Source organism: Lithohypha guttulata (assembly GCF_036872675.1).
Source record: "Lithohypha guttulata strain CCFEE 5908 chromosome Unknown scaffold_10, whole genome shotgun sequence".
NCBI lineage: Eukaryota > Fungi > Ascomycota > Eurotiomycetes > Chaetothyriales > Trichomeriaceae > Lithohypha > Lithohypha guttulata.
The window spans coordinates 240,153-267,565 of record NW_027042759.1 but is presented as its reverse complement, the minus strand read 5'-3'; the positions used below and the strand labels follow the sequence as shown (position 1 = coordinate 267,565).

General features: G+C 49.3%; 9 protein-coding genes across 9 annotated transcripts; 5 read left to right on the top strand and 4 right to left on the bottom strand.

Annotated features, from left to right (window-relative positions):
- Positions 1-1,752: 1,752 nt before the first annotated feature.
- Positions 1,753-5,192, bottom strand: PSE1 (importin subunit beta-3; the record flags this gene model as incomplete). The annotated part of the gene is made up of 4 exons (XM_064902880.1): positions 1,753-1,960; positions 2,008-4,684; positions 4,740-4,962; positions 5,010-5,192. The coding sequence occupies 4 exons, from the start codon at positions 5,190-5,192 to the stop codon at positions 1,753-1,755; spliced, it is 3,291 nt and encodes a 1,096-aa protein (XP_064750769.1).
- Positions 5,193-6,077: 885 nt separating this feature from the next.
- On the top strand, positions 6,078-8,295 carry LTR64_008568 (uncharacterized protein; the record flags this gene model as incomplete). The annotated part of the gene is made up of 4 exons (XM_064902879.1): positions 6,078-6,186; positions 6,250-6,804; positions 6,856-7,068; positions 7,706-8,295. 4 exons carry the CDS (start codon positions 6,078-6,080, stop codon positions 8,293-8,295), a joined length of 1,467 nt encoding a protein of 488 aa, XP_064750768.1.
- A 423-nt stretch (positions 8,296-8,718) lies between these two features.
- Positions 8,719-9,348, bottom strand: LTR64_008567 (uncharacterized protein; the record flags this gene model as incomplete). The annotated part of the gene is made up of 1 exon (XM_064902878.1): positions 8,719-9,348. One exon carries the CDS (start codon positions 9,346-9,348, stop codon positions 8,719-8,721), a length of 630 nt encoding a protein of 209 aa, XP_064750767.1.
- Positions 9,349-9,749: 401 nt separating this feature from the next.
- Positions 9,750-11,052, bottom strand: LTR64_008566 (uncharacterized protein; the record flags this gene model as incomplete). Its single annotated transcript, XM_064902877.1, has 3 exons — positions 9,750-10,393; positions 10,452-10,865; positions 10,920-11,052. The coding sequence occupies 3 exons, from the start codon at positions 11,050-11,052 to the stop codon at positions 9,750-9,752; spliced, it is 1,191 nt and encodes a 396-aa protein (XP_064750766.1).
- Positions 11,053-12,360: 1,308 nt separating this feature from the next.
- On the top strand, positions 12,361-13,099 carry PRX1 (peroxiredoxin 1; the record flags this gene model as incomplete). The annotated part of the gene is made up of 2 exons (XM_064902876.1): positions 12,361-12,383; positions 12,433-13,099. The coding sequence occupies 2 exons, from the start codon at positions 12,361-12,363 to the stop codon at positions 13,097-13,099; spliced, it is 690 nt and encodes a 229-aa protein (XP_064750765.1).
- Positions 13,100-13,866: 767 nt separating this feature from the next.
- Positions 13,867-16,905, top strand: LTR64_008564 (uncharacterized protein; the record flags this gene model as incomplete). Its single annotated transcript, XM_064902875.1, has 1 exon — positions 13,867-16,905. One exon carries the CDS (start codon positions 13,867-13,869, stop codon positions 16,903-16,905), a length of 3,039 nt encoding a protein of 1,012 aa, XP_064750764.1.
- A 708-nt stretch (positions 16,906-17,613) lies between these two features.
- Positions 17,614-18,600, top strand: LTR64_008563 (uncharacterized protein; the record flags this gene model as incomplete). The annotated part of the gene is made up of 2 exons (XM_064902874.1): positions 17,614-18,205; positions 18,257-18,600. 2 exons carry the CDS (start codon positions 17,614-17,616, stop codon positions 18,598-18,600), a joined length of 936 nt encoding a protein of 311 aa, XP_064750763.1.
- Positions 18,601-18,949: 349 nt separating this feature from the next.
- LTR64_008562 (uncharacterized protein) lies at positions 18,950-22,795 on the top strand (the record flags this gene model as incomplete). Its single annotated transcript, XM_064902873.1, has 2 exons — positions 18,950-19,119; positions 19,156-22,795. The coding sequence occupies 2 exons, from the start codon at positions 18,950-18,952 to the stop codon at positions 22,793-22,795; spliced, it is 3,810 nt and encodes a 1,269-aa protein (XP_064750762.1).
- A 473-nt stretch (positions 22,796-23,268) lies between these two features.
- syj1 (Inositol-1,4,5-trisphosphate 5-phosphatase 1) lies at positions 23,269-26,999 on the bottom strand (the record flags this gene model as incomplete). Its single annotated transcript, XM_064902872.1, has 2 exons — positions 23,269-23,613; positions 23,784-26,999. 2 exons carry the CDS (start codon positions 26,997-26,999, stop codon positions 23,269-23,271), a joined length of 3,561 nt encoding a protein of 1,186 aa, XP_064750761.1.
- Between the last annotated feature and the right edge of the window lie 414 nt (positions 27,000-27,413).

Below are 27,413 nucleotides of genomic sequence, written 5' to 3'. Positions count from 1 at the left end.
CCAAGCGGCACCAAGAGCCTTCGAAGCTATCACTCGGCCGCGTTTCACCATTTTTCGGTGGACGATCACCTGCATTCAGGAACAAGCCTTTGGTCTCAAGCGAGCACACTGCAGACAGATGAAGATTTCATCGAAGCTGTCGCGTGATGCATGGCCCGCGTCGATTCCAGCACGCCGCTGAAATGCTACAAATATCCGTAGTCCACTTCTCGTGCCCAGCACAGACCATACTTCGGATCACAAAAGCCAGTGCTCCAGCACTATACGCGAGAAACACGCTTGAACGCGTCGACGACCTGGTTTTTCATCGTTCCTTCATCATCACTTTCTCAAGTGCCATGCACTATTGCTGAGCCGTCGTTGATGATCAGGGGCGCACATTCCGACTCGAGGACTTCCTGAGTCCGCAGACATGGATGAACCGATGAAAAACTCCTTTGCTTACTCTCTGCATGACCATGATCCGCGTCGCGACACTTTTCAGGCCATCTCTTAACACCTCGCCTGACTAACGATTTCCCTCACGAGTTTTCCCCCTCAACTCGGTTCAGCTTGATGCCCAAGTCAAATTTTCTGGAAACTCACCTCCTGAATCACATCGCCGGCATTCAGTGTACTCATAGCATACCCTCGCGTGGTAACGATTTCTACCACAACGGGTTGCAAAGAATTGACTTGAAATCTCGAAAGCTCTTGACCGTGGATGACTCTTCTGACAGCTCTATCCTATACATCATCTTCACGAATGCACAATTAGTATACTTGTTGTCCAGTATGCCCTCACTCTTCTCAAAACACTTCCTCAACACAGGCATACTCTTCTACATCTAACATGTTTGACAATATGTTGAGCAAAGCCGGATTGCACTCAACTACCCACCTCTCCTTCCTCTTCCCACCTCTCCTTCCTCTTCCCACCTCTCCTTCCTCTTCCCACCTCTCCTTCCTCTTCCCACCTCTCCTTCCTCACTGTCCACCACCTGTTTTCACCTGCAACACGAAACAAGTATGCAGAAACCAGTGTCCTCATTGAAGCAATGCAACTACCCCAGCTATGACATGGACACAGTATGCTCCTCGCAGCTGCTTAGGCTCGCCTTCTCCCACTCCGCGACCAATCTCCTCAGCAACGTGCTACCTACCCTTGCTATCGAAGCGCTGTACCTATCTCGTTGATGTTGTATACGTATTGACGGCACTTCCCTGGGAAACTTTGAATGACGGCGAGAGCATATCGTAGAGTGACATTGCTGACAGAGAATATGTGTAATCACCTCTTCTGTAGACTGTAGACTTAGCCCTTGTATTCGGTCAGTACAGGCTGCGTCATTCGCTGTTGTTTTTCACCTGCTCAGTGCTTTCGTAGTCGGCGAAAAGGGCGCGCTCCAGGTACGCCTACCTGGAGCGAATCACTACAGGATAGCATAGCTGGCGTACCATGTTGGACGACTATGAATTCCAATTCTGTCGCATATGTCAGCGCTCTTTTTAATGCAATCAACTTGAAGAGACCCACTCATCCAAGAGCACTTTGATGACTAGAATGTGATTGAGAGGTCTGCAGAGGGCACAGTATCCCCACGAAACTGCGAACAAGATGCCTGCTATCGACGTACAGATCTACGTATCCTGACATTGGAGAAAAGCGCCTCGCTCCTGAAAGACAAAAGCAAACTTCTAGCACACGCCCTTGACAATGCTGTACACAGAACCTGTCCCTTCACAATTGTACTGAAATGGCAATGGTGCAAACTATGCAAAGAAGCTCTGAACTGTGGCTTGACCTTCTGGACTGAGGCTGCTGAGAATTTGGTTGGCGTCGACGCCTGAGGTGGTGGCTAGAACTTTGGCGCTGCTCGCGACTTTTTGTGCTGTTTGGCCTTGAATAGTTTCTGCTTCGAGAGCTAGGCATATAGCGTGGAAGACTTGCTGGGCCTTGTTACGGACGGCCTCGTGGTTTCTAGAGATTGTTAGCAATTTCCCGAGTTGCGTGTAAATTGTACTCACTGATCAATAAGCTGTGCGACGAACGAGTATGCGTATGGCGCAGCTTCCTCATCATTCACGATTGGCAGAGTGTCCAACCAAGGATCGACAACAGCGTTCGGATTTGGGACCTTTGAGGAATTGAAATGCAGGATCTTCGCGATAGAGGCGCAGGCATTCTCGGTGGCAAAGACTTCATCGTCGCTTCGGGAGTTCGGCATCCTGGTAACAGCGAAAAGTAGTTCTAGACAACCAGCGACGAATTCTGCCCAGTCGTTACCACCCTTTTGTGCAGCCATGCCGACTCCATACGTGGCAGCTTGTCTGTTCGCTGCGTTGGTATCTTGCAACCCATTAATAAAAGGCTGTACGATGTGGTTAGAGTATTGAAACGATTGTGGACCACAGAACTCGAACACATCGTCCATAATGCAGATCGCCCATTGTCGCTGTGTTGGGTCATTCGAGTTAATGAATCGGTCGTAGAAATCCATGAGCCTTTCCCACGGAGGCAGAAATTGGGGACCCATGTTCTTGAAGATAGTGTGGAAGGCTTTGTTCATGTCGGACAGTAGGGTTTGGTCATCTTCGATTGCATATTGCATTGACATCGAGTCGTCCTCATCCTCACCATCAACGGCTGCATCGGCTTTGTCAGCTTCTCGTTGCCGTACTCGGTCTTCGTATTCTTTCAACGTTGACTTGGTTGACTCAATGAACTTGTTCATGTGGTCGACACTAAGACACCCCTTGCCAATCACTTCTACACTCTCGTAGAAGCATTGATACATCTCAGCGAGGGTCTCAATGGCAGGCTCGGCCACCAAGATTTCGATTTCCTTTTCCACGGTGACAGCCCACAGCCTGGCAAGCTGTTCTGAACGATCTCCAAACTGCTTCTTGTACGAAGCCAAGAGTGCGGGTATAAGCTTGGCCGAAGAAACTCGCACAGGATCGTGAAAGAAGAAAGCCAATCCTGGTAGGGCGACCTTGTCCATGATTTCCTCCACATACTTTGCGAAGTGAGCCTCTAGTATCTGTGCGTATATGGTGATCAACTCAATGGCAGTATTCTTATCCTCCAACGTCTGAGTTTTTATGCCAATGACTTTTCCTTTCAGAGGCACAAGTTCCCAGCCGTCTTCCTGGTCAGGCAAGTCATCACTGTCTTCGAGTAATTGGATATCTGCTTTGGCAGATGCAAGCTGTAATAAGGGATGCATCACGCCATCGAGATAAGGTGCAAAGTCAGTTCCAAGCACCCGACACATTCTGCCCCAGCAGTGCAGCAGATATTGTGCCTGCGGATCATCACTATCGGTAATTCCGGTCTGAATTGTGGCCAGGGTTTCGACAAGCTCTCGAGCTTGCTGGCCCATCTTCTCCTTGCCGACTGCTAAAGCAATCAAGGTCGCACATTCCATGGCTTTGGCTCGTAAGAGTCGATATTCTTTATCTTGCTGCCCACGAAGCAGGGTCAGTAGCTGAGGCATAAGAGCATCATAATATTTGGCAAAAGCAGTTTCGGCTGAGTCTGCTATCGTCGCAATAGTCGAGAGAGCCTGCTCTTGTACATAACGCTTTGGTGAATTAAGCAAGACTAGGAGGTGACTCAGCAAGGGGTCCAGGTAGGGTTCCAGTATAGACTTTTCGGCTTCTTCACAGAAGTTGACCAAAGCAGCAGCAGCGTGAGCTTGTACTCTTGGTTCAGGTGACTCCAGGACGGGTATTATGTTGCTAAGGACGACCTGATGATACTTCGCTTGCATGTCTCCAGCGAAGTCTGTGCTCATCTGACCAAGAGCATTGCAGCCAGCGAATCTGACTCGAGGATGAGGGTCTTTCAGGGCAGGGATCACCAGCTCCAACACCTTGTCTAACTCACTGAGCATGAGATCTCTGCAACCTTCAGAGATTGCACTGATAGCCATTAGAGCCGCGTGACGATCTCTCCAGGAAGCTGAGTGCATCATACGCGGTAACCATGTGAATGTGACGGGCAAAAGTACCTCTCCACCAAGCTTGTTGGCTAAGCGATCCATGCATTGTTCACCCGCGACGTGGTTGAGATCGCTTTCTTCTGCATCAATGTCTTCCTGTGAGTTCCATTCAGCTGCATCCTCGTCATCAGCGCCAATATCGGTCATCAAGCTGAGGCATTGCGTGACCATGTCGGAAGCGAAAGAGGCATCCTTCTTGCACATGTTGGGAGCGAATTCGGCAAAAGTAGCCATCAGTTCCAGGGCGTTTTGTCTGACCTGATCATCCATCTCTTTGTCTTGAACCACGGATATGGTAAATTGCCTCAAGTTAGGGAAGAGAGGCTTGAACATCTTAGGTGCAGCTTCGGCCAGCTCAATAAGCGACACAAAAGCCTTGGAGAGATTCTCCTGATCGTTCGATTCCTTGAGTGGAGGGAGGACGTTGAGGACTTCGGGGACTAGCGAGTAGTATTTGGACTGTGCTTTCTTAGTCACCGAATTGAAGAAGCAGGCGAAAGCCTCAATTCCGGCCAGCTTGACATTAACACTGCTGTCCCGGAAGGCTTCACCAAAAACCTTTTGAACCACATTCTCGTGTTGTCGTTCAATTATACCTGGCGTCGTAGCAAATATTCTGAAAGCGACTTCTCGGACAGCAGGGTCTGGAGACTGACTTGACTGAAAGAGAGCACTAAGCAATTCTGGCCAGGTCTCTCCTGTACACACTGGTTAGCGAGACGGGGAGACTGCGACAGAGAGGAATCGGCATACCATTATCTGTGTATTGTCTGGCTATCTCTGCAATGGCGTCTCCGATCTTGTTTCTCACATGGGAGATCTGCTCAGAAGCAAGACATTGTAGCAGGCCTGTTCTTATTGGAACCTTCGCGTCATTTGATAGAGTCAAGAACAATTCTTTGTTCTCGCCAGTAGTAGGGTCTTTCCTAGCCTTTGAGGCGACTCTTCTGAAGATGACGGCCGCAGACGATCTCATCTACGTAATGTAAGCCCTCTTTCACGACCAGGCCACTTCAATCCTACCTTCTCATCCTGAGCTGCATGCGCATGCTCGACCAAGCCCATCAACAGGGCGTCCGGTTTTTGTGCCTGCCACTCATTGGCCAGAGAATCTTCATACTTGCTTCGTAGATCGTTGTCGGCGGAGTTGAGGCCCTGCAGCAGCTGAGCGAGAGCGCCTTGCAACTCCGGATGGAGTGCAGACATCTTGTCCAAAAGCGATCAGCTGCTCGGCATGCAAGAGCAGGAAGGGACAAGGGTGAGAAGATCGTGTCAATAGAGAATCGTAACTGCTCGTGGCCTGTTCGAGTGAACCAACCAATTGCTGCGGGGTGTGGTAAATAAAAAACGACTAGTATTGTCGGACTCGATGTTGCAAATGGTGAAGTGGGAGAGGACGACGCTTCGACAACTCGGTGACGCGTGACAAAAGTCGTTGTTGTTCAAAAATGTTTCAGGATAAGTGTACTCGATGGTCTGTGTCCTCTAGTGAATATTCGTTGTTATCAAACTAAATTGAGTAAAATACGGCAAACCATTCAGTGCCCACATGCCTTCTCCGAGAATCTATCTTATGGGTCCAACTGACTTCTTTGGGCAAGTGTTTGGTTCGTGTCTCCAACTTGAAGAGCTGCTTTCGAAGACTGCCTCGTGCAAGCAAGTCGTAGATTGCCGAATTCTGAATAGGCAACTGAGGTCACGGATCTACAAGTTTTAGAGTCTGCTATTGAACGTGTAGGTTCGTGGTCGAACCAGCCAGCTACATCAATCACCTCAATGTTAGTGCTCGATTGTCTTTACATTCTAGAGTCTACCTGTGTGTGGATAAATTGCTTCACGCCTGTCTGCGTGCTGCTTTAGGAGGGATGCATGAGAGAGAATTTCCATTCGCAATGTGTAGAAGGTTATAAGAGTACATCCCTATATAGCTGGACGAGCATGAGACTTTCAAGCCGAAGGAGAGCGATCACAAGGGTGAAAGCCCGGAAGTGGACCGCCGCCCCGCCTCGCTGCGCCCGCACGAATAAAATCGATAGGCTCGTTCGATATGTGTTTCTGACCTCTCGAGTAAAGTTTCGTTGAACTGGTGTGATGGCAGAACGACCGAGCTACAGAAGGGCGCCGTCCACCAACATACCTAGACAAGGTGTCTACAGACCTCATGACAGTAAATTTGGCATAGTGACAGGGGGGTCACGAGGTATTTGCTACCCTCAGCTGTGGTCCAATTCAACGAAGGTCTATACTTACACTGTCTAACCAGGGATTGGCGCTGCCGTGGTTGAGAATCTCGCTGCAAAAGGCTGTAACTTGCTCTTGGTCTTCACCTCAGACTCATCGGCAGAGCCGACCCAGAAACTGTGTGCTAAAGTTCAGAACGAGAACAACGTGATCGCCAAGTCTGCACAAGCTGATCTCTCCGACCCAAGCAGGAGCGTACCACATATACTAGCCACAGCAAAGAATCACTTTAGTCATCCCAAATCCGGGGGCTTTCAGATTGACATCCTCATCAACAACGCCGGTATAGCAGGAAATAAATGTCTGAACGATGAGAAAGAAGGTCCGATAGAGGAAACCCAGTTCCACAAGATGTACAATGTCAACGTCCTTGCTCCTTTACTCTTGACGCAAGCGGTGGCACCTTACCTGCCCAAAGATAGGAGTGGGAGGATTGTGAATGTGAGCAGTGTGAGCAGCAGCATCGGGTACGAGGGGCAGAGCATCTATGCTGGAACCAAGGCTGCACTCGAGGCAATGACGCGTACCTGGTCGAGGGAATTAGCAGAGAACGCAACAGTGAACGCTGTCAACCCTGGTGAGCAGGAGCACTCAATATCGGTCGTGAGCTTGGCTAATTTGTGAACAGGGCCTGTATGGGGTGATATGTATGCACAAGCCGGCGAGGCCTTTTGGAAGGTGAATCAGAAATACGTCGACGCAGCTCCTCTATGTAAGTACAATGGTGATGACGAAACCAAAAGAAGGGCGGGTGGTGATCCACAAGAGTTCGACAAGATCGTGAAACAAGGAATGGGCGGGATGAGACCTGCATTCACCGACGATATTGCCGCCACGATCGGTATGTTGTGTTCGGATGAGTCTAGATGGACAACCGGTAGTGTTGTCTGCGCTAATGGTGGCATGAAAATGTCAATAGCTTGAGGAACGCCCCTAGTTAACGGAATTTGACCTTCCATGTATAAGGTAGGCTATATCGATATGACCAAGAGTATATTGGACGTGACTTGCTACATCTCCGTAAAAGGTTTATATTTTAAAAGAAATGAGATTTTCTTCGCAATCGACCATAGGGTTTGGAAAACAGGGGTTCCCGTTCGATCACCCGTACTTAAGCCAGGCGCCGACGAGTTAGTAGTTGGGTTGGAGACAACCAGCGAATCCTCGCTGTTGATTGTTTTGCAATTTTTGCGTCTGAACCTTTGAGAAGAAATCTGCAACGTGAACCTTTTTTGCCAAGAGATGTGCTGCTCAAGCTAGTACTAAAATGTCAAGCATCAAACGGCTCATGTTCGGTCATCCTCTTTCTCGTTCGTGCTCACACAGACTCCGCAAGCAAATCCTCAAGATCTCTACCTTGCCAGTCTAGAAGCTCATACACCTCGATAAGATGGTTGACATAGTACCAGTGTCATCTTACCCGTCCCACATATCTCTCCTACCATCGATACAGCAATGTAACCTGACGAATTTGCCAGAGAATTATTTTCTGAAATACTACCTCTACCACGCTCTAACATGGCCTCAACTGTCTTTCGTGGCAGTCGTGCGCACAGCAAAACCAACAGCATACCCTAAAGTTGTTGGCTACGTCCTTGCGAAAATGGAGGAAGACCCCTCTGACAATATCCAACATGGCCACATTACAAGTCTCAGTGTGATGCGGACGCACAGAAGATTAGGAATAGCAGAGAAGCTCATGCGAAACAGCCAACGTGCTATGGCTGAAGTCTTTGGCGCAGATTACGTCAGTCTACATGTCCGTGTATCCAACAGTGCAGCTCTTCACCTCTACCGGGACACTCTGGGCTTTACGGTCGAGAAGACGGAGGAAAAATACTATGCTGATGGTGAAAATGCTTATGCGATGAAGATGGACCTGAAAGACATGCAGATCAAAGACATTCCCGAGGTCGACGACCAAGATGAGGGCGATGCAGTAGGCAGCGCTGGTAAGAAAGCTGAAACGAACACAAACGGAGAGAAGATGGTCAAGGTCAGAGTCGGCAGACAACGTGGTGTTGCCGATCTGGTCGAGAAGAACGAAGGCACACGCTCAGGGTATTAGGACTGCCGATTTCATTTCTCCGATCCTCGTGTAGAGGCCTGCAGGCCTCTTTTCCAATGAACGACAAGACAACGCGGTGTTGTACATCGAGCCAGGACGGCCAGACACCCGCCAGCAGAACCCTTGCTTTTCAGCCAAGATATGGCTGTATTGTCGTTACAGCATCCACAAACTTGGTAAGCATTTCCTTACTTTCGTATTCCCGTCACGATGATGATCATCTACTTCAAACGATAACTGCTTAGCTCATAGGAGCAATGAAGTTACATCAAAATTCAAGCTCAACAATCTGAGACCTGTTCATCACGATATCAACTCAAAATCATTGTATTGTACAGTATGCTAATTCTATGAACAAGGAAAGCGAAAGTTCAACCGGATCGGTCCTGATCGACACTAGAGCCAGGTCTGTTGTAACGACGCTCACCAGCCCCTGCGTTCCCTCCTAGCCTCCCACACAGCATCATTGAGCATCTGCTTCACTGGCTTGAGGTCTCGTCTGACCTGCTTCCGTTCACCACACTGGAGATAACCCTTCATGCCTCGTCGCTGCTCTATCTCCTGGTAGTACAACTCTTTCGCAAGCCCTTTCGCGGCCCGCTTCACGACCCACTTTCCTCCACGTGCGCCAGTCTTGTATTGCTCAAGATCAAATCTAAATTCATCAAGACGAGTGAGTATAGATTCATTCTTCGAGCTTGGTAGCGCTACCACTGCAGGAGTGGTCTGCGAAGAAGGCACGTTTTGACTGCCCACGACCTCGTCGTACGACGGCAGTTGCTCGGAAGTGAGATCGTTCTGCTGTTGGGCTCTCGCCTGTCTCGAGTCGACATCAGTGGCGTAAAGCACGCCGTTCTTCTGGCTGCTGCTTCTCGCTGCCTTTGTCGTTGTCGGAGCTTGATGATACGGTCGTGCTGTGGACTTAATTTTCATCTTACCAAGTGCTCCAACAATAGCTGAGATGTCTCCTGAATGGCTCAATGTGCCGTATCCTCTTCGATTGTCTGCACCGCATTCGGTAGCATAGGCCTTTCTTCTGTTATGTCCGCACATGTTGGGCAGTGGTCTTTTAATGACAAAGTGGAAGAAACTCTTTCTATTTCAGCGAACCGATGTTGTTGCTTGACTTGCTACTTTCTACTTTCTCTCTCATCAAACAGATGGCATGTCTATATACTTGTGAGATCCTAACGGGTGTAAGAACTTCGCTTGATGACTCGTATGAACTCGCGAAAGAGGACTGGATTCAGCCCGTTTCTGACGCCAGGCACTCGTCATGGAGACCAATCAAGCCCACAACTCGGGGTAAGCTATGCCCGAATAGTCTTTGGACCACGAAGCTTCAAGAGGGCTTGAAAGTCCAACTTTGGACCCGCTGACACCACGGCTCGCTCAAGTACGGCCGAAGGAGCTTGGTCCCCAAGTTCGGGTTGATTGAATTGTATTTGCATCCGTCATCTCTGTTTCGAAGCAAGTCTTGCTCCAAGGCCGCTCATTTCGTACATTTCATCGATCGTTTCCATCTGCTGAATCGAGTCCTCGTTTCCAACCCAGCACGGCGGCTCTTTGCCTTTCAATTTCATCACAAAGGCCTCCATCTGATATCTGTACGTGCTCCAGAGGCTGCTACCGCCCTTTCCACCGGTCGTCTGGACATTGCCCCAGAGAGGACCGCCAGAGTACTGCTTCAAAATCTCAGTCTTCCCAGTCGCTTTGTCTGTGACGGCGATATAATGGTATAGGTGAGGCATCATCGCGTTGTAGAAGAATATCGTTGCCTTTTCGCAATCCACCTCGATCATCGGCAGCTCCCATACTCTCGGTATCAAGCCTCCTACCCAGCTACGAGCAAGATCGGTATAGATGCGACTGTGGACAGTGTTGCCGTTACGACCGTCTTTGAAGAGTGCGTTGGTATACATGGCGGCGTCGACTCGTGCGTCCTTGTTGTAGGGGCGAGCAACGGACGACAGTATTTTCTCTGGGGTTTTGGCGCGGAGTGCGTAGCGCGTGAAGTTCAACGCATATGTTGCGTCCATGGCGCTCCCACCTGCGAGGTCGTATTGCCACCTGATATCTCCATGAGGAACACCAGGACCTTTGTTACACATTAGCTGACTGCTCTTTCGACAAATAGAGGTGGGTGGACAACTTACTGGCAGTCATCTTTGCATCTGTCGCAATCACTTGACCATACCTACCCGAGTCTATAATACTCCTCCATTTGTGAGCTGCAGGGTGGAATTGCCAGTGGAACGCTTCTTCGAGCACCTTTCCAGCCTGGTCCGCCTCCTCAACGAGTCTTTTAGCTTCCGTAGCGTTGGAAGTAAATGGTTTCTCTAAGAGAACATGCTTGCCCGCCTTCAGCGCTTTACTTGCCCACTCATAGTGCTGGCCATTGGGTGTACTGATGTATACAAAGTCCACTTCAGTATCGTCGAGTAGCTCCTGGTAAGACCCGAACGCCTTCTGGAACTTGTACTTCTTAGCGTGAGTCTTGGCAGATTCTAGTGTTCGCGAAGCGATGCCATAGAGAATAACATCGGGATGTGTCTCAGCTGGGTGGATGGCTTTCACACGTGGTCAGCATCTGCTTCCACAATTGTCCCCTTGATTGAGCTTACCTGCTGCCGCGTTTATCTGCGCAGTGGATATGACCCCCATCTTTAGAGCATTCTGATTCTTCTTCGGCACATTTTGCACGAAGGAAACGGCATACTGCTGGAGGAACGTGTATCCTTGAACGACAAGAGCCATGGCAGCGAAATGTTCTTACCGTGTGTTGTCTGTCTCGGTTCATTACTACTGCACAGGTGTAAGAGGATTCTGATAAATTAACGAGTTCACGACTTCTGACGTCGTGCACTCCTGCATTGCGACAGTATCGGACCTCATTCCCGGAAAACCTGGAAACACATATCACCTCTTGTGAGTCTACATGTTAATCTACCATCTACGACGTTCAATCTCAAGAGCTCTGCTCGCGTTGACGTGGTTCTTGTCACACACTTCCGGTCAAGCCGGAATTTGATGATCACAGCAGGGAACTCGACCATGTTCGCAGCACTACCGCCTCTCGCATCCATCGCACATTGAGCATGGCTACTGTAATTTCAAGGGACTTGACGGTACGCAATTTCAGCTGATTGATTCAGCATGGAGATTGATTCGGTTTCGTGGTGCACAATCTACCTCTTCGACCATATGACAGTGCAGAGCAAGCAGGCGGGAGCCTTTGTTCAGGACAATTCGCTATCAGATGCCGTGCTCGCCTGGATAGAGGTCTAGGCAAGGAGCTAGCACGATGTATGGATGTCAAGCTTGATGAATAGATCAGCTGCTCAGGCCGATCTCTGAATAGAGTATTTTCAAAACATGTCCGCTACGAGTATGTATGACCCTTGAGCAAACCACTAATCAAGTAGGCCAGAAAGCAGCACCTTTATGGCTGTACTCAAGAAGAGTTGTCGCGAGGCCAACGTTAGAGATTCACTGATCAGGATTTTGCTAAAGGCCATATTGTTTCCAGCTTCCAGCTTCTGTTGTCGTTCTGTCGAGTCAGAATGGAAGGTGAGACGAGCGTCGGCTAGCGATTGGCGTAAGATTGCGACATGACGCTAGTAACACTTTTCCCCAGTTGCGATGAACGCATTCTGTAAACAGCTTGCAGCAGCACAGACATGAGGAAGAAAAAATACAGCTGTAGCTCAGCTATTGAGAGTCAGAGCGATTGGCAATAAATACTATGAAATCTGTACCTATCGACTGAAGGTGACGGTAGCAAAAGATGAAAGTGCACAAAATAAACTCAAGCACATGAGGCTACACATAGCAGCGTGGCAAGACTTTCATGTGTTGCTATGCAAGAGGAGGGGCACAAGAGTGGTGCAAAATCACGAAATCTTTTCCGAGCAGACTGGGCACAGAAATTTCGTAGTGGTACTACGCCATTGATCAGCATTTCAAAGCAGCGCCCCTTCCGTTCATATTTGTGTCTTGCAACATCGCAGCCTACTCTTTCAGAGAACTACTCTCCATCTCACTATAGTATACACAATAGCCAACATGACTGACAAGGGACCTGCACCGTAAGTGATCAAATCGACTCTTAAGTCGACATTGCTAATGTTTGTGCAGACTGCGCCTGGGCAGCATTGCCCCAAACTTCAAGGCTGAAACTACTAGAGGCCCTATCGACTTCCATGAGTTCATCGGCGACAACTGGGTCGTCCTTTTCTCCCACCCAGAAGATTACACTCCTGTCTGCACGACCGAGCTTGGTGCCTTCGCAAAGCTAGAGCCTGAATTCAAGAAGCGAGGCGTCAAGCTCATTGGTTTGTCGGCCAACACGATCGAGAGCCATGGTGGCTGGATCAAAGACATCAACGAGATCTCCAGTTGCGATCTGCAGTTTCCAATCATTGGTGACAAGCAGAGACAAGTTGCTTTGGCCTACGATATGTTAGATCAACAAGATGCTACAAATGTTGACGAGAAGGGCATTGCCTTCACCATCCGATCCGTCTTTATTATCGACCCAAAGAAGACCATCCGAACTATCCTCTCATACCCAGCCTCCACAGGCCGAAACTCTGCCGAAGTTCTGCGAATCGTCGACTCTCTTCAAACTGGCGACAAGCACAAAGTCACTACCCCAATCAACTGGGTTCCGGGCGATGATGTGATTGTCCACCCAAGCATCAACAACGACAAGGCAAAGGAGTTGTTCCCTCAGTTCAAGGCCATCAAGCCCTACCTGCGAGTGACCCCATTGCCAAAAGAGCAGACATCTGTTCCAGCATAAACGCGATACCCAAATAGTTCAATAGTCAAGAGGCGGATATCGGTGTTTAGCTAAATCCAATTCGTTGCACAAAGAGATTACCCTGCGCGTTCGCGATGAAGAGTTCTCCCGACGCGCTGAATTATGTGACTAGCCGCATCATGGCGAATTAGAGTTACCGTTGTACTGGACTGTTTTCGTAGAGCTCAAAATCATCACCGCGAATTCCATGCATCGTTGCAAGATTTCGTGTGACCTCCAGGAACATTGTACGCGCTGCTGTGCAAAGTGAATCTGGATGCGCTCGTCCTTGGCAGGAGCAGCCCACATGCAGGTCCAGCTAACCCATGCAAGCCACTGCCGTTCCACAACATTTCTATCTTTCCAGACCTCGAAGTCAGCATTCTTCGAACTCGACAAAGTCGAGCTTGGACTATGCACTCCTACCAAGAGTTCGTAAAACTTCTTGAGAAGTTTGTATGACATTTACATGATTTCCACTTGGAATTCACATCAGTACACACTCCCGATACGTGCAGCGACACATTCTTTGTCTCCCTCCGAGACTTCACCTCCACCACCCATCAACTAAGTCGTTTCGAGACCATCACGATTGACATATTGCCTGCCTGATCCCGTTGCTTGTGGTCCGCGTACCAGATTTTGTGGCAACGTAGTGATTCTTTGTGAGAGGACATTGACTGATATACCTGTGTGTACCTCCTCTGTTCCCACTCATTCCTCCTTTCAAGATTCGCTGTAAGACTCGAAAGTTTCGCTAACTCAACATGGATCGTTTCAGAAGAAGAAGTGCAAACATTGATGTTGCTATACCGTCTCCTGCTTCCGAACGTGACAGCAACCCCTCACCAATTCACGTCCCCTTCGACCTCAACGCTCCCGACTCCGCAGTATCGCTAGACCAGGACTCGAAACGATTCGCAACCTTTTTTGGTCGCTGGGTAAATAAATCACCCTCCGCTTCAGTTCAGCCTGAGTCGACCAACAAGTCAAAGCATGTGCTTCTCGAACATCCTGGACGCAATCCACTATCGTTATCATTTCACGAGCGTAACTCCATCGTCAAATCCTCAATATCACCACGAAAGCCACGACATGTACCCATCATAATATCCAAGTATTCCTCACCTTACGACCCGCCTCAGCAGATTCAGAGCCCCGTACTGAGTCACTGCCCTTCACTTCCTGAAATACTGCTACCTGTTTCAGCAGCCTTCACCACTGAAGCAGATGCCACGAAGTTGGGCGCAAAACCATCGCAAAGTCGTGAGAAGGAAGTCCCATCTCAGGTCGTCATTCCGCAAACCACCATGAATACGAGCCAGTTGAGTTTGACTGCTTCCGAATCTGGGACGGAGAGTGCTGCGAGCTCGATACGCCTCTCACACTCGCAAAGTAGCCTCGCTGCTACTACTAGTCCATCACCTACACATCAACAGAATGTGGCTGCCGCGAATGTTTCAGGCTTCGTCTGCAACATACACCGGACCACTGGCCAAGAGCCTTATCCACTCGTTGGTGCAACAACGACGATACTTGGTGACAAGCTGTACGTCTTTGGAGGGCGTGTCCACAGTAGGACCAACTCTCACCTATCTTCGAGCTTGTATGAACTTGACCTGATCAGACAGCACTGGACGAAGCTTGACACCACGGGAGACATTCCTCCATCACGTTATTTCCATAGTGTGTGCGCATTAGGCGACACAAAGCTGGTCTGCTATGGAGGAATGTCCCCAGCATCGCACCAAAGATCCCCCCCTGCTAATGAGCATGCCGAAGCGCAGCCAGAGGTGATTGTGAGCAACGATATATTCATTTATGATGTCCCAACTAGAACGTGGACCCAGATACACCCTGCTGGCGGGGATAGTCCACAGGGTAGATATGCTCATTGCGCCACAATATTGCCTTCGTCAGCTGTCTTTGCATCAGCTAGCTCCCATACCTCTGCCATTCACCACAATCCACCTTCTGCAAATCCACATTCCGGGACGATCGGTGTGCAGATCGATGGTACAGGAGGAGCAGAAATGATCGTCGTTGGAGGACAAGATAGCAACAACAATTACATTCAGCAGATCAGCGTTTTCAACCTACGAAATTTGAGATGGACCAGTAGTACACCTTATGATCGAAATTGTGGCGCGTACAAAAGCATGGTCACGGCATTGCCAGAGATCAACGTACAAAATATTGGCCAAGGATCTACGTTAGATGAGGGGGTAACACAGCAGTCGGGAACACCTATGCTGATATACTCGAATTACAACTTCCTCGACGTCAAGTTGGAGCTGCAAGTGCGGACCCCTGATGGAAGGCTGGAGGAGAAAACCATGAATGGGTCAGTATCACCACCCGGGCTCAGGTTTCCCAATGGAGGTGTGATCAATGGTCATTTCGTGGTTAGTGGCACATATTTGACCTCATCGAAGCACGAATATGCATTATGGGCGCTCGACCTCAGGACATTAACGTGGGCTATGATCGATACAGCCGGAACTGTCTTCGGACAAGGCAGCTGGAACAGGGGAATCTTGTGGAACCGCCGAAATGCATATATCATACTTGGCCATCGAAAACGCAACCTAGTCGACGACTACAACCACAGAAGAATAAATTTCGCACACTTTTGTCTTGTTGAGCTTGAAGCATATGGATTGTATGACAACCCACGAAAGAAAAGCCCGTTGTCTGCATACGTGTCTAAGTCAGCACCTTCAATCCCTGCCTCCTTGCAGCAAAATCTGCCATCGAAGAGTGCAGGTGGAAGGAAGATTTCAGCCGTTGCAGAACAACTTGGTCATACGGCACTTTATGTGACCGAACTATGCGACATGGACATAATTGCCCAGAACGGAGAGCGAATTTCGTGCAACTCCAGAATTCTGTCTCAACGATGGGGTGCTTTCTTCGACCAGCTTTTGCTTGACTCAGCGTTATCCTATGAAGGCATCGCTGAATCAGAGGCTACGACCTTAAGACCCACGATGGCTTCGCGTGCAGCAAGCCGTATATCGGCTCTTACGATCACACCAAGCACAAATACCAACGGCGGCACATCGACCGACGAAAGATCATATAGTAGATCTACTCAAACAACGCTAGTAGACCTACCCTCATTGAACTCGATCCCAGCAGCTGCTCGAGGTCGTGCGCTTTACTTACCTCACATGGTTTCCACGATCAAGCTCATGCTGCATTTTCTGTATACCTCAGCCTTACCTTCGGTCAATGATCCTCTCTGCTCGGTGCATACGCTGTGCTCTTTGCTACAGCTAGCACGTCCCTACCAAATCGATGGACTTCTGGAAGCAACCATAGAGCGCTTGCATGAGGTTTTGGATGGACGGAATGCAGCGGCTGTATTTAATGCCGCCGCCATGGCTGCTGGAGGAGGACGCGCCAATGGCTATAGTGGCCATGGGACATTGGAAGCACTTGAGAGGCGTGAAAGTGTGGCGACGATGGTTGTTCCTCCTGGTCTGCAAAGAGGAAGTCTTCTTGGGGATGCCGTTGGCACCATGTCTGATGATCGCAATAGATATGGCGAACGACGTGGGCACGGTAGGACCGGCTCGGGTGATTCTACCAGTACGGCTACAAGTGGAACAACCAGCACGACCTTTTCACAGACTGATACCGAAAGTCCGATAGTTGACGAAGGACCTAGAGGCAGAAGGGACAGTAGCAGACAAATCTGGAACGGTGAATTGAGTAGTGTCATCGGCCTACAAAAGAGAGGCCTGCGAGGCTTGATGGAGGGTCGACGATTAAGGGAACGAGCGAACACATCAGAAGGCTGAGTTTAGCTTGGGGATGACCAGTGAGAGATAACAGCAAGACGATGCTCTCGAATGACTCCGGGAACCAGGCCAGCTTAAAGACGATATTGCCAACTTTTCGTAGTATTTGGACTTCAGCACTGCGTAAGTGCTTATCGTCATTGCCATCACCGGTTCTGGCAGCTGTAACCTCATTTCGTACATGAATCTATATATGTGCTTTGAACTGCAAAAGTCTTTGAACAAAAATCCACGTTTCCGCAGTGATGCTCCACTTGCCGTTCCTGCATCCGCTTGCATGACGAAGATAGCTCATGGGTGTGCAGGTGCCTCGCTCCATACGCTGACGTCGCTGCAGGAATGGGACTGCCACAAGCTTCCCTCTGGTGAGGGTTTTCTGTTTTTATTTTATTTTCTCGTTGGGACGCCAGACGGCAGGCTGATGACGGTACATTGTCCACCAAGACTGACACCTCACGAATGGGAAAACGTTGTTCCAACGCTGACCATGGAGCTGTTTATTTGTCTTCCAATTTTGGGTCACGCACATAGTCAACTCACGAGGAACGAGGGCCGAAGAAGGCTATGCCAAGATCCACGAAGTCTTGAGAGAGCTTGTCCCAGGCTTATTTGTTCTTAAATTCTCGCTTGTGCCTGTCTTTTGGAAACATTACATCCTCCCAGCTTCTTCTTTTTCACTTTCTTGGACATTAAAATCAAATCGATACTATGCGGTTCACATCTCTTGTTGCTTTGGCAGCTACAGCCTTTGCGGCCGAGCAAGGCTTTAACTACGGTGCCACTTTCAGTGATGGCACAATTAAGAAACAGGCAGACTTCGAGAGAGAGTTCAACAGCGCCAAGAACATGGCAGGACACAGCTTCACATCTGCTCGGTTGTACACCATGATTCAAGGAGATACAGGTGGTGTGATTGAGGCGATTCCGGCCGCCATCAGCACAAACACTTCACTGTTGCTCGGACTTTGGGCTAGCGCAGGCCAAGAAACATTCAACAACGAGGTGACACAACTGGGACAAGCTGTGGCTCAATATGGCAGTGCCTTTACAGATCTGGTAGTAGGCATCTCAGTAGGATCGGAAGACGTATACAGAACAACAGATATTGGGATCGCAAGCAATGCCGGAACAGGTGCTTCGCTTGATGCGCTCATCGAGTATGTCGCACAGGTCAGACTTGCCGTTCATGACAACAGCCTGTTTGGCAAGCCGATTGGACATGTCGATACATACAATGTCTGGACCAATACTTCTTACACACAAGGGCTGATCTACGCTGTTGACTTCCTTGGTGTTGATGGTAAGATTTCTCAGACAAGTGTATTGAACGAATGAACTGACAACGATGCAGCATATCCATACTATGAGAATACCAAGTCCAACAGCATCGACAATGCTCAGTCAATCTTCTTTGCTGATCTTGATGCTGTCACAGCTGTTGCTGCAGGCAAGCCAGTATGGATCACAGAGACAGGATGGCCAATCTCGGGACCTACTGAGAATCAAGCCGTGGCAAGTGTTCAAAACGCGGAAACATACTACAAGGACGTTGCTTGCAGCCTCTTCAGCGAGAATGTCAACACGTGGTGGTTCACTCTGCAAGATCAGCAGCCTGTCGCACCTGCAGTCATTTTCGGCCTTGCTGGAGCTGGAACTCCTCCTCCAACCACTCCTCTGTATGACGTATCATGCTAGAAATGTGGAGGAGAATGTAAAAACAATGTATCATGACCAGACTTGATAGACAGATAGATTTCTCGACTGTGTGAAAGCAGAAGGGTTCAACGAAGATAGAGTTACATATATATATCTTATTCACGATGATTGTGCTCTTTGAAGGATGACGGGTGGATGAGAGAGTGTTGCTTCATTCCAATCGATAAGCCAGCTGCGCACTAGTATCAATCAGGAAATATCCATACAAACAAACCTGGCGCGTCTCCATCTCCATTTACCTTGTCAGCTTTTCTCCATGCTTCTGTAGCTCTTGTCCATTCGACTTACATAACCCTGACAGCAAATGAATACAGAATAACACATCACCATGGTGCGAACACGAGCCGCAGCGGCAGTTACATCTGCACCTATACCAGCACCTGCACCACTTGCAGCTGCACCTCGACGACGAGTCAAAGTAACCCAGCTTGAGAAGGAAAACCCGAAGCCAATCGAGCCAGCAGAGAAGCCTTCGACGCGCTCTACACGCGCCAAAAAGTCTGTCGCTGACGAAAAGCTACCTCTACCAATCAGCTCTACAACAAGCTCTGCAAAACCGCGCGGTCGACCAAGAAAGACAGAAACCACAACCAAAGAGACGGAGCCATTGAAGACTGCGGAAAAGCCGGTAGAGAAACCAAAAAGAATCACTCGAACCACTCGAGCTACTGCGACTACAGCGAGCTCTGAGGCAAAAGAGAAGCCTGCTGTGAAAGGCACAAGAACAACAAAGACAGCAGCGAAGCAGGAGAAACCTGTTGAATCTGTCGAACCTCAAGAGGAAACGATACCCGCAAAGCCAGTCTTGCGGAAGAAGGTCACTTTCCAAGATATTATTGCTGAGGATAAAGAAAATGTACCCATCACAAGAGCCACCAAGAAAACCACGAAAGCAACCGAAAAATCAACTGGATTACGTGCAAAGCCTGTCCGAAAACCAGCTGTTGCTACCAGAACTAGTAAGAGGTCGAATCCGGACCTCTCCGACGACGAGCAGGAACAACCTAGGAAGAAGATCCAGCGCGTCCTCACGCCTAAGAAAATCACTCAGCTAGCACGAGCTACGACCCCAGATGAGGGGTCGGAAGACGAACTTAATGGCGGTAAAACTCCTCTCAGAGACCTCAGCATGTCACCTAGGAGACCACACACCGATGCTGTGGTTGAAGCAGTTGCACAGAGACTCTCTCCTCCTAAGAAGCTCGACTTTACACAACCACTACTTCCCCAATCAGCTAGAAACAACGTGCTACACGAAGATGCGCTTTCGACAAGCCCCGCGCGACGACCAGCCTCTCCTGCCAGGATGTTTCCAGCCATCGCATCACCAGCTAGGGTCCTCAACGAAAATGCCAATGCTTTGGCAAGTCCAGCTAGAAGACTTGACTCGCCAGCAAAACTCCTCTTTCCTCACGCAACAATGAGGGACCAACGAGTGCCTCTCGCTCAAGGTACCACTTCGAACCTCCTCCAGAGTCCCAAACGCTCTACCGCTTTCGACCCTTCCCGCATCTTCGCTCACTCTGCAATCAAGCCACAACAGAAGAACAATCTTTCCAAAAGCAGCTTCTTTAGTAGTCCTCCAAAGAGGGCCGGCTTATCATCACCCTTGAAAAACACCCTTGCCTGGAGCAATGCACTTCCGATTGCCATGCAAACAGAGTTACAATTCGACGAGCTCGATCTTAATGAGATGGAGGTCACTCAGTTGATGAATGATGGCGAAGTAGAAGTTAGTGTTTCTAGCCACCAACGACCATCTATGTCTCCAATGAGAACCTACAAACTATCCGAAGATGATATGCAAGTCGACTTTGACGATTCAGTCTTGCCTGTCAGAAGTCCTTTGAAGATGCTTTCATCACCCACAAAACCAATGAGCATTGTCGGCGGCCTTCAATCACAGCCTCGATCGCCTCAACCGGTTGCGGATAGGGACGTAGTTGATGCTCTGAGTAGTGTTCAGAGCACTCCCGAAAGTCGTGCAGGTAGCCACTGCGAGAGCACTTTCGTGAGCATGCATGACCTGGAGGCAAACTCCCGGTCACATGCCGAGAACATTCAGGACGATCTGCCAATGTCGGACGCTGATGATGAAACAATCCTTCTACCAGAGTCAGCAGGAGAGGCAGCTCCACGTCCAGCACTAGTCTCTACAGCTTACCATGAGATGGACACCTCCATCGACGAGTTAGCACCATCACCCAAAGAGGATGTCATTGCAAAATTCGTTCGGTCAGTGACCACGACACCTACCACTGCGGTATCGGTACCACTACAGCAGCACAAGCCAATGAATGCAGCCTCCTCGCCACAAAATAAGGACTTGCCTCTACTTTCCTCGGTCCAGCAAGCTCAATCTCCAGCCATTTTGCACGAGAACGAGCTTTCTCTGATGGCGGGTATCGTGACACCTACAGTGCTAGAACAACCATCCCCTTCCATTTTGCATGAAGGAGAGTTGACAATCATGGGTGGTGATCAGTTTGCAAATACTCCAGCACCGACCAAAGCTAAGGATCTGGCCGAGCTAGCAAGCTCGCCAGTAAGCATCGATGAACACGAATTGACAATGATGGCTACTGCCAGTGTCGATAAAACAGCAGCCTCGCCTGTCAGCGTAGCAGAGCATGAGCTGACTATTGTGGGCCAATCTTCATTCAAGCAAGGTTCGATCAACGAAAACGAGCAAACACCAGCAGGCGTCACAAAACATTCTCTAGCCTTCACACCTGACCTGCCAATCCCACGGAAGTTCAGTTTACACACTGTTGTTTCCAAAGTGCCCTTGAAGCCTGAAGGACAAGAATCGCCTTTCAAGCTACAAATCAAGAAAAGGAAACGACCTCTTTCGCTTGGTGCACAACCAGACCGGACTGAAAATGAAGACAGGTTCACGCCTATCAAATCGGCACGAACGGCAAGCTCGCCTGATGCTACCTCTACTCGTTCAAAACCAGTGGCAACACCAGTCCAAAGTGCAAGTCGCCTTATGTCTGCTACTAAAGCTTCCGCGGCCAAGAGTGTTGCTCGAGTCGCAAGCACGCCTTTGGCACGTACGCCACTCACACCAGTAATGTCGTCTACGATGAACATACTCTCTGACGCCGTTATCTGTATCGACGTTCGCACCTCAGAAGGCGCAGATGCTAGTGCTATTTACACTGACCTGCTGACGAGCCTTGGAGCTAAAGCGGTAAAGGACTTTTCGGAGAAGATCACACATATCGTTTTCAAGGATGGCAATCCTCGACTTCTTGAGAAAGCACGCCTCAGCCAAGCAGACATCAAAGTGGTTGGCGTGGCCTGGCCACTAGACTGCGAGGCACGTAAGACTTGGGTCGACGAGGCTGAGTACCTGCTCAATCCGAGTGCTACCGACCGCGTCTTGCAGTCCGTAACGAAGAGCAATAGACGCAAGTCCATGGAGCCAAGCATGCTCATCGCTGATGGTAGCGGCAGTGTCAAGCGCTCGAAGACCAAGAGTCGGATGAGCACGTCCCTTGGCACCATTCGACGAGAAGGCACGAAAACCGTCTCTGATCACAGATCAGCACCAAGACCAAGTATCTTCACCTACACAGGTCATGTTCAGAGAAACGAGCAAAAGGCTGCTGCTAGTCCAGCTACAGTCAAAACCACAGCCGACACCATGACAACACCACAAGTCAGCACAGTTAAGAAACAAGCTGAAGCCGACAAGCTCTCCCTCACCGCAGCATGGAAATCCATCAACGCAACCCACAACCTCGGCGAAGACACTCCAGCAAGACGTACATTAGAACTTCTACAGAAAAGCTACGCGGTCGGCAACGCAAACACGAACGGATGGGACGACACCATCATGTCCAACGACACCACCACCGAACAGGAAGACCAGGAGAACAACACTCCTCGTGCTATTAATGAGCCAAACGAGGACGAGGACGAAGAGGACGAATCCCTCATCGAAACAGGTCTCACCCCAGCACCATACAAGACGAAGATGCAAACGGGCTCTGCACCGAGCAAAATCAAGAACGTCGGCATGATGAGCTACAGGGAGCGTGTTGAGGAGATGGAAAGACGGGAGATGAGAGATAATGCTTTTGGTACGAATAGGGGTGCTAGAGGTGTTGGGGCTGGGAAGAAGGGTGGAATGCGGATGAGTGTTTTTGGGTTGAGGCGGGATTAAGAGGGGTGCGGTTGTTTATTGGCGCAAAGCATTTTGTGACGAGCTTTGGTTTTTCGCGGTAGAGAGCAAGCGAGTCAGTGAGCGATTGAATATTTTCGTTTGAGCGCTGGGAATTTGCGTGCCTGATTGGGCATATATGAGAGCAACAGCAGTTTTCGAGCTTCTCATGTTGGATTATTGGTTTATTGGATTATTACGAAGTATATGATTAGCAACCAGAGTGTTGCAGGCAGAACAATCATCTGTTCGGCAAGAGCGGCCTCCAATAGGCTTTGTTGCTTCCACCTTCCTCGTTTCCATCGTCTGCAAGTAAATCCCTACTCTGTCTAGCACTTTCTATCTCGCCGACTGGTGTTCCAGCGCCTCTCCTTGGTGGTAGTGGTGGTCCAGAAGTGCTTGTGTTGGTGCTTGACATCGACGCAGAGGTGTTTGTTCGTCTTGGTAAGGGTGGAGGAGTTGCGCTGTCTGTTAATTCATCGTTTGTAGAAGATGGATAAGCACCACTTGTTGTGGAGGAGGGTAATCTGATCGAGGAGAGACGTGTTGGTTTCATGGGCGGTGGAGGATGATTGCTGTTTGCGCTTGTGTATGTCAGTTGACTTCGTAGCGACGGAGTTGGCGAAGCGGTTTCGAGGTCTGGTTCTGCTCTTGGTGAGATTGCTCTCACGCGTGGGCTTTCGGTGTTGTTGCTGCTTGTGCTGGCGACGCTTGAGCTGGTTGGCTGTGAGGACAGTGCTGATGGTTTTATGGGTCGACGAGGAGGGACTGCGCTGCTTTTGGATAGCGATGCGGCTCTTGAGGGGATTTTTGCTGATGAGCTGACCGATGCTGTTGACGCTTGAGAGGCTGTTCGTGAAATTAGGGGTCGAGGTAGATCGGTAGGTACATCGTTATCGTCATCAAGAATTGCGGACGGAGCTACATTCTGGGTATCACCATCGCGTGGTGGAACTGAATGTCGTTGCTGGAATGCACTGGTAGTGCTTACATTGCGAGATTGTGGCCACGCACCTGCCATGTTCGAGCTTTGAGTTAGTGTTGCTGCCCTGCTGCTTGAACCTCTCGGTGCAGGTGGCTTGGGAGGAGGCGTCTTGTTTCTCTCCTCGTTAGTGTCGTTACTGACGATAGACACAGAAGGAGGAATCTTGGCCTTTCTCGGCGCTGGCGGTTCTGGCTTCGACTTGGCTTCTTTCTTGTTCCTCTCCTTCGTTTCTAGTTCTTCTACCAGGACCCAATCGTCTTCACCACCTTCACGCCAGGGGTTTCCATTTCTGTCTGGATTGAGTTTCATTCCTTCTTCCGGAGGGACGACCTTGCTCGCCACCGGCTTATCTCCATCTAGCCACCACTTTCTCCTATCACTGCTTGCAGGCGGCAATCCAGGCGCAATACTTTGGTATCCTACCAAGTCATCGGCATCACTGTCACTCTCATCGTCTTCAATATCTTCTCTCAGCTGGCGGTAACGCTTCGCATAAAGCTCTTTCAGGATTTCACCTTTCTTCTGCTCGTCTACGACCCTAACCTGGACATTAAAAGTCGAGTATACAGGACGATGATCGCTGAACCTGAGGTTCATAACACTGGTATACTCTGTCTGTCTCATATCTGTTCCTTTCGTCGGGTCAATCTTGTATAGGATCCGATCCGTCCAAGCTGGAATTCTTGCTTTCTCGCTAGTATCGTAATTGTCGTTACCAAGATCGAATTTGTAGGTGGGTAAGAATTTGATCGCGCCTTCCTGGTAGAAGGGAAATGTTTGGCCTGCCACCATCTGGATATTCAGCTGATCGTCCTTATACAAATCATGTAAGGCATTTACTGCTTTCAGGCCCTGACCATTCGCCTGCCTATACGTATCGATCAGATCTCGAGCATACTCCGGTCTCGTTCCAATTCGATAATTGAAATCGCCAAGCCAAATCACTACCTCGTGATCCTCAATCTTGCGATCGCGTTGAAATCGTAGACCTGTTATGATGGTCTGATAATCTCGGTTCCTTTCGTCGTAGTTTCCAAAACCTGCTGCCAAGTGAGCAGTGACAAAACAGACAGAGCTGCCTTGAATTTCCATTCGAATCGCTACTGCGCCTTTATTTCCTGCCAGTCCACTCACACCGGTCTTCTTGATCGCTCCTTCGACATTCTTGATTTTCGAGAGCACGGAGCTCTTGACGAAGACCATTAATGCTGCCCCTACAAGCTGGCCACTTCGAAGAAGGATATATTGTTCATCCGCTTTTTCCGAAGACGTCTCGTTGATTGTTGCCTTGACTGCTTGCTCCCATACTGTGCGTCGTGCCGGATCCGTGTTCATGATCTGCTGAGGTGAGAGCTCAACAATCTCTTGAAAGCCAACCACAACAATCTCGAATCCTTCGCCTTTGCGGACATCGAGCCATTTGCGTAGTTCCGATGCATCACGTAGCATCTTGCCGTTTAGATTGTATGTACCTACCCATAAACGGATTACTTCTGAAGACTCGAAGTCATTAGCTCTTGATCTCAGGCGTTCCTGTACCCAGTCGCTGACTGGATCGAACAATTCCACTTCTTCTTGACCCACAAGACGACCAAGAAGGAGGTCGGTGGTGTTCTGTCTGCCCTTGTCCTCAAAGTGATTGACATATAGCCTGGTCGCTGATTTCCTCGCATCAGCCATCAAACCTCCTAGGCTCATCTTGCCGTGGCGGGTAAAGCTTGATTTCAATGCACCAGTACCGGCGTAGATCTTCGAGAGCGCATCACCATTGTCCGCCCATAACGAACTATGCCGCATCCAGAACACTGATAAGTTGGAACTGTGAGCAATCTCTCCACGATGCTCAAGAAAGAGTTCTAGTGCTGTTTGAGAGATAATTCCTTGCACCAGATTCGTGCGATCCAGGCAATCAAGACAATTTGTTCTGAAGATACCTGTTTGCTGCATGACCATTACAGGTCTGTAAATCTTCTTGTGTATTTGCCCCTTGTTTGCGGCGTCATTGACTTCGTCCTCGATTTCTTGTGTTAAAAAATAGAGAAAGGATTCAGCACTTTCTGAAATGAGCGGCTTGATTTGCTTCGCGCCATCATAACCACCAGCTACTCTTGAAATTTCGTGAAAGTCGAACTCCGTCTTGCGAATAAGGTCAGATCTTGCACCTTCAGGCTTATCCTCTATTTCGAGCTTCATCTTTGCATTTCTAGTCATGTGAAGATTGTAACGCTCTGTCAGCTCAACTTCTCCAGGCTTGGTTTCGCTGAGTAAGTTGACCACATGAACGATTCCATAGCGATGTATGAGGTTGTCGAAGTGCCTGTCGAAGCTCAATTGAGTAGCCTCTGGGCTTCTTGTGATCTGGATTTTCTGCTGTCCTGGAATCAACGTGGAGGACGACTCCCAAAAGATAGGAATGGAACCCCGAACCTGGACATAAGAGAAACAGATGCCAGTTGGTGACCAAAATATCGTCTCGGTCTCCACGAAATTGGCAACATTTCCATCATCATCGACGCCTCTTGCGTTGAACCTTGTACCTGCTCGCCTTGAGGATAGTCGCGATATGAGAGTCAAGGTGGCAGGGTAGTTTGACTTTACCGATCTGATTGGATTCGCACTTTGTGGTACTGTAAGGGTGCCGACATAGCCACGTATGACGCTGGTCAGAAGTGACGAGTGGTCTAGCGCTCCTCTTTCCTCGTCTGTGAGCCGACTACGGAACGATAGTAGTGGGTTGATCATGTAGCTGTTCCACAGAAGGCCTTCGTCCAAACTTGCGATATCTACTGCTGTATCTGCATCAGCTCGATCCTGCAGTCTCCTGGTCAAGTCAAAGTTGTAGCTATAGTAGAACGAACCACTGCTCAGTATCTTCTTCAACGCCATGAAGGGATGTTCAGCAATTGTTTCGCTTGACTCGTAGCTGTGCTCATCCTCGAACAAGGTATTTGAATAAGGATTAGGCTCACGATAGCCGTCCCTGTAACCTGCACCATAGCCGCCGGCGTGGTCGTAGTCTGATCTGTTGAGACAGTAAAACTCTACCGCGACTATTTGTTGGACCGTCTCGCCTGGTCGAACAGTAGCTACCTCTCGACTTCCAGTCGCAACACAGACAAATACATCGTCTCCCAATGTTATGAGTCCAAGAGTGCCTTTGGCAGTCGTCAAAGTCCGATAACCCTTAAGTTCTACTGCAGACTTCTGCAGGAATTCGACCATACATCGTGGCGCTTCATTTTTCCGGTCCTTCGGGACTGTACTAGACGCAGTCAAAGATCTGGAAACACCCAAGTTTGGACCTGTGTGTGCGTGCTTGAATAAGAGCACATGGCTCTCGGTGGCAAGTGCGAGTGTTCTATGAGGATGGTCACTAACCAAGACTCTTATGGACATTATGCACGCGCAGTCGTTGTCCAACCTTATTCCGATCCGTAACGACTGCAAATAGATCTGTAGGCGGGAGGTATCGGATGCCCGATTAGTGTTCAACCGCCGCTGATATTCGACGCACAGGTTACGCTTGAGCTTACTGTGATGGCCAGAAACATGTCGTGCGCCGAAGGAGTGACGATCTTATTAGGAGAGATAAGGATGTATGCAAAAGCGCATCAAGTCGACTCTTCGCGTCAGCAT